Genomic DNA, 5,667 nt, shown 5'->3' with positions numbered 1-5,667 from the left:
TCTCTGTGCCACCGGCCTTCAGCACGGAGCCTTATCACGAGGCGCCTGGCCCAACGCCTCTGCTCTTATCGGGCACAGCCCCCGCCGGAGCCGGAGCCGCCCACGGGCGCAGGAGCTCTGTCTCCTCAGGGTGATCACTAAACACACAGCAAACACCGCAAGCCTGCCGGGCGCACGGACAGCGGGCAGCCGGCGAGGCCTCCGCGCTGAGCCGCCCGCGGGGACACCTTCTAAGCGGGAACTTGACCACTTTTTAAACAGCCACTCGCCCCGGAGCAGGACACAGACGGGAAGAGAGGGCGGCTGGGAGCACGCAGGCCTCCCCGTGTCGGTCACTCCAGGTGAACCACTGGCTACAGGCGAAAGTCAGCCTTGTTTTACTGCCACGGACACACACACACACACGCACACACACACGCACGCACACGCCTACAGCCGTGTGGGCACCTCTCCTCAGGCGTCACCACCCCAGGGGCCACCCGGCTCCTGTCTGCACACCTGGAGGCACCTGCCACGTGGGCCTGTCTCACACGGGAAAGCCCAGTGGTTTCAAGACCTCAACTCCTGTCTCCCAGGGCACCGGGCGGCGTCCTGACAGGCCAGCGCGCTCCCCCGCAGGACGGTTCCCGTACAGCCGGCCACACGCAGGGCCCAGGCCCCGCCCGGGACTCACCTTCTCCCGCCCGATCGGAAGGGGCATCGCTGTGTAGAGGTTCTTCCTCCCGTCGAACACTGGCTTCCGATCCCCGAAGATCTGAGTTTTAAAGTGCTGGACCATGTGCTCCACTATTTCCCTGCAACAGGACAGACGCGAGCGAAATGTTAAGAGCGGACAAGAGGCCCAGGAGCCTCACCCTCCCAGCCTCGGCTCATCAGGAACGTGAGGCCCCCGGCCCCCCGCCGGCCCCGCAGGAACGCCCGGCACTATCCCGGTGGGGCCGCTCCGTCGGGCTCTGGGACAAGGACCCTGAATTTCCCTCAGACCCTGAGTGGCCTGACCAGCGGCCCAGGCACCGCCCGCAGGGCCGTGCGCGCCGTGGGTGTCCGCTGACGCCCGACGTGGGTGCTGTCTGTCCTCGGGCCTCACAGCAGCTGACCCCGGTTCACAGGAGCTGCTCCGCCAAGTGCCCCCGGCACCACGGGCCACGTGAGAGCCACGCCCCGCGGAGGTGCCGGGCCACGCAGGCACGTCTGCCAGCAGCTCAGGGCCATTCGCGGCACCACAATTCAACTCACGACCACCTGACGCGAGCGCACACAGTGCCTAGCAAAGTACAGGCGGGATGACCGTGACCCCGGCCTGGCCCTGCGGCCCTCCAGGCAGACATGTGAAGGACGGAGAGCGAGTGGCCAGCAGGAGGATGTGGTAAAGGGGAGACGAACCCTGAAAGCAGGACAGAGGGCGGGGGACGGGTACCTAAAGCCTCCCCACGCTGGGGCCTGAGCCCAGCTCTGCTCAGGCTTCTCTCGGGCAGCCCTGCCCCGTCAGGAAGCAAGAATCAAAGGCACCCCCTCCGTCCCCAGAAAGCGCGGACAGCCGGCCTGCCCAGCTCTGCCCGCCGACCTTGCACAGCACAATCACAGGGACCCAGCAGTCCGGCCCGGACACCCCGTGCCCAGGAGTCCCCGGGGCAGACGGAACCTCTCCATGCATCTCCTCTGATGGCGCCACCGAGAACGCACCAGGCCTCCCGGCCTCCGACACCACCTGGGAGATCACAACCCGGGCAGCACAAAGCAAGGGCCTCCACCCAACGCCCCTGCGCCTCCGTGTGCCACTGGCCACCGCGCCTCTCCAGCCACGGCTCCCAAGCCTCAAGGCCCGTCTTCATGGCCAAGGCGTCCAAGGCCTCAAGGTCAGGTGGCTACGCTGGGAGCTCCACCCACATTGATAACATGCCCGCGAGCAGAATGGAGAGGGCGCCGCCCAACCACTCTCTGGGGCTGGCAAAGCTTTCGTTGTTTTAAAATGTATTTTTATTGATTCCAGAGGGGGAGGGGGAGGGAGAGAAACATCAATGAGGAGAGAGAATCGCTGATCGGCCACCTCCTGCACGCCCCACTGGGGATCGAGCTGCAACCTGGGCATGTGCCCTGACCGGGAATCGGACCACGACCTCCTGGTCCATAGGTCGATGCTCAATCACTGAGCCACGCGGCCGGGCAAGGCTAGCGAAGCTTTTATCTCAACGCCCGACAAGGTGATCATGGGCCAATCTCACTGATAAACAGACGCAGAAACAAAGCAGTAACAAAAGGAATCCAGCAACACGTCAACAATAACACAACGTGTCAAGGTTGGGCAGACGCCAGGATTGAAAGGTCGGGTTTAAAGATGAAGGTAATTATGTGTAACAAATTACAGACTGAAGTAACAGCCAGCTATAGACCTGACCTTCTGGAGGGAAGCAAAAGAGAAAAAGCTGTAAGAAGCCGGGCAGACAAGATGTCTCAGCACATAAACAGTCTCAACTGTGAAAGAAAAGATTAACAGGACGATAGAAAAATCAAACGTCTTTCTCTTAAGATACCTTCACCTGTGAAAAGGAAAGGCAGGCCGCTGCCTGGGAGAAATAGGCAAAAAACCACCCTCAGGTGAGGATTAAAAAAGAACAATAAATAGAAAAATAAATGAAATGATGAGCTATTCATGTCAGACGGTCCTGAGCAGTAAAACAAGAAGCTCCTAACACAAGGATGCCGGTCCACCTAGGAACACGGGCCGAACCCGCGGCGACACGGCTCGGACACGACCCCAGAGGGCAGGGCCGGCGGGCAGGGGCGGGCACCACCCTGGGGCTGAGCGGCTGTGAGCGTCTGGACGCGCACCTCACTGCACCGCGAGACAAAGCCGCTTTCCACAGCATCCACGTGACGGGAAGGAACTTCCGGGGGAGGAATCGGGAGGCCCCGCTGGACCGAGCTGACCAGCACCTGTGTCTGCAGCAAAGTTCACACCGACCGACCGACCGACTGACCCGTCCTGAGGCCACGGTACCTGTTCACTCTCCGCGGGCATTTCTCTGGCTTGATGTCCAACTCGTAGTGATAGATGTCGATTTTCGGAATGTCCATCTCGAAGAAGTTGGCCTGTAACTTGATTGTTCTCCCCGAGGTCCCGAAGTCGGGTCTGGGCGGGGGCTTGAAGGCATATCCTTGGATGGGGGGCGGCGGCGGCGCCGGAGGGGCGAGCACTGCAAGGCAAAGAGGCCACGTCACGCGGGAACCGAACAGGAACGGGAACGGGACGGGCGGCTCCCTGAAGCAGGATGGTCCTGGCTGGGCCATCCTCCCCCTCCCCGGACCCCACGCCCAGTGCCCCCGCCCCCGTCCTCCCCTGGCTCTGCCCGAACCACTGAAACGTTGCCATTTTCCCTGCTGAGCGCTCACAGCCCACAGCCCTGCGCCCGCAGCCCCTCCTGCCATCACAGCCTGGTCTGCCCACCGCCAAAACCCTTCCCACCTCATCCACGGCCACTGCACGGCCCTCGTCACCGTCCATCTGCTGTCCCTCAGTCACCGCCCCCCCCACCGCCGCCCAGTGCTCTCTGCCTCCAGGCCGTGTCTGAGTCACCTGCCCAGCGCCTCCGTGGCTCCCCAGCACCACTCGGCACCTAGGTACCTGCAAGTCCCCACAACCTGGCCCGGCCTCACCCCCCCGGGGCCCATCAGCTCCTCACAGCGCCGGCGCCCTCCCTCCCTCGCGTGCCCAGTGCAGGCGTGCCGGCCTGTGCTACAGCCGCAACTGAGGTGCCTGGCTCCCCAGTGGGAACATGAGCATCTCCGAGGGTCTGAGAGCACGTGACACACAGTAGGAGCGCAGGCCCTCCTCGATCCCCCTCGCTTACCTGCGAGGACACCGACACTCTGATGGCGAGGAGAGGTGAGTCACACGGAGCCTGCCCTCCACTGTGGCCACCAGACACCACGCCTACCAGCTCCTCCGGGGACTCCCGGGCCCCTCACAGCTGTGCGGGGGCCCACGGGCACCTGCATGGCCACGGTCTCTCTGGTCCCGGAAACCGCGACTCAGCACCTCTAGTCTAGACCAGCGGGTCTCCACAGAGCCAGCGCCTCGCTCAGAGGGCACTCAAAACGCTCGGTGTCACCTCGCCTGCACGGGAGACGGCAAGGAGACAGGCGAGTCATCGATGGCCGGCACCACTATTCACACCGCCGACTGGACGGGGTGTGCCCCCAAAGGAAGTAGGAGGGGCTCCATCCCCACTAAAATGTGCAGTGATTCCACTAGAGCCTTAGAACTGTGGTCTCAGCCTCAGCGGATAGAGCGCCAGCCTGCGGACTGAAGGGCACATTGATTTCCGATCAAGGGCACATGCCTGGGTTGCAGGCTCAACCTCCAGTAGGGAGCGTGCAGGAGGCAGCTGATCAATGATTCTCTCTTCATTGATGTTTCTCTCTCTCCTGCCCTTCCTCTCTGAAATCAATAAAGATATGTTTTTAAAAGATAAACTGTGATTTTAGGAAAATTTCCCCCCAATAATTGAATACTTCTAATTTTCACTCCAATGTCTGCGGTTTCTTAATCCTCTGAATTAAGAAAGATCCAGAGCCTTCCACACCCGCGTCCCCTGGAGCGCGCTCTCGGACGGCAATGGGAGCTGCTCCGCGCTCCTCCCCTCGCAGCCTGGAGCCCGAGGTTACTGGCCTCACGCAGCTCCATCTGGAAGCCTTCAGGCCTCTCCCTGCCGTGACTTCACAGATGACACGCTCACAGATTGCACAACACGCCGTACGTGCCGGGGCGGGCGCCAGGGACAGGGACTCGCAAAAGCACGGCTCTCCGTGTCACGCGTCGCCTCCCGGGAGCGTCCGGGCCAGCCAGCAAGTGGTGGCGGTGCGTCCACGTCTCGGCAGCCCAGCAGGTCACGTGACCCTGCGCCAGGGCCCCCACCGTGCCCAGGAGCAGAGAGGGACAGCTTTTTTTTTCTCCGTGTCACGCGTGGCCTCCTGGGAGCTGCCGGGCCAGCCAGCAAGTGGTGGCGGTGCGTCCACGTCTCGGCAGCCCAGCAGGTCACGTGACCCTGCGCCAGGGCCCCCAGCGCCACCCCAGCCCCGCCCGCCAGGCCTGATGGCCTCGCCTCGCTTAAACCTGACGCTGACACGGGCCAGCCTTGGGCCCGTTCCTCAAGGGCGCCTGCTCCTCCCACGTCCCCAACACCTGCTCCTCCTACAGGGCCTGCCCTGGGACACAAAGACCGTCCACCCTGCTGTGCACGACGCTGTTAGAGCAACACCAGGACTGCGACAGCGACACAGTAATACCCTAGCTCCACCAGCTCTGTCTCCTTCCGGCTTCTTAAAAATATATTTTTATTGATTTCAGAGACGAAGGGAGAGGGAGATAGAAACATCAATGATGAGAGAGAATCATTGACCGGCTGCCTCCTGCACGCCCCCTACTAGGATCGAGCCCACAACTCAGGCAAGTGCTCTGACCGGGAATTGAACCCGGGACCCTTCAGTCTGCAGGCCGACGCTCTATCCACTGAGCCACACCAGCGAGGCCCTCCTTCCAGCCTTTGCGAATGGCAGCCCTGAGAGCGGTGGGAAACATTGGGGGTGCGAGGGGAGCCCACCATCAGGGGCCTGGGGGGCACGCGCCCCTGGCTGCCTCCTGCACCGCGGCCCCTGCAGCAGGCGCTG

The 5,667-nt window shown here is 62.5% G+C and overlaps 1 protein-coding gene across 1 annotated transcript in view; it reads right to left on the bottom strand.

Moving 5' to 3' along the window:
* AGO2 (argonaute 2, RISC catalytic component) overlaps positions 1-3,303 on the bottom strand; it is a 23,333-nt gene extending 20,030 nt beyond the window's left edge. Inside the window, exons 1-2 of the mRNA XM_015561416.1 lie at positions 2,999-3,303; positions 674-794 (exon numbers count right to left, since the gene is read on the bottom strand). Coding sequence (XP_015416902.1) covers positions 674-794; positions 2,999-3,288 — 411 coding nt within the window. The 5' untranslated portion in view covers positions 3,289-3,303. The remainder of the gene's footprint in view (positions 1-673; positions 795-2,998) is intronic.
* Between the last annotated feature and the right edge of the window lie 2,364 nt (positions 3,304-5,667).

Source organism: Myotis davidii, unplaced genomic scaffold (assembly GCF_000327345.1).
Source record: "Myotis davidii unplaced genomic scaffold, ASM32734v1 scaffold30, whole genome shotgun sequence".
NCBI classification, from domain to species: Eukaryota; Metazoa; Chordata; class Mammalia; order Chiroptera; family Vespertilionidae; genus Myotis; species Myotis davidii.
The sequence above is the reverse complement of the archived record's forward strand: the minus strand, read 5'-3'. Positions and strand labels throughout refer to the sequence as shown.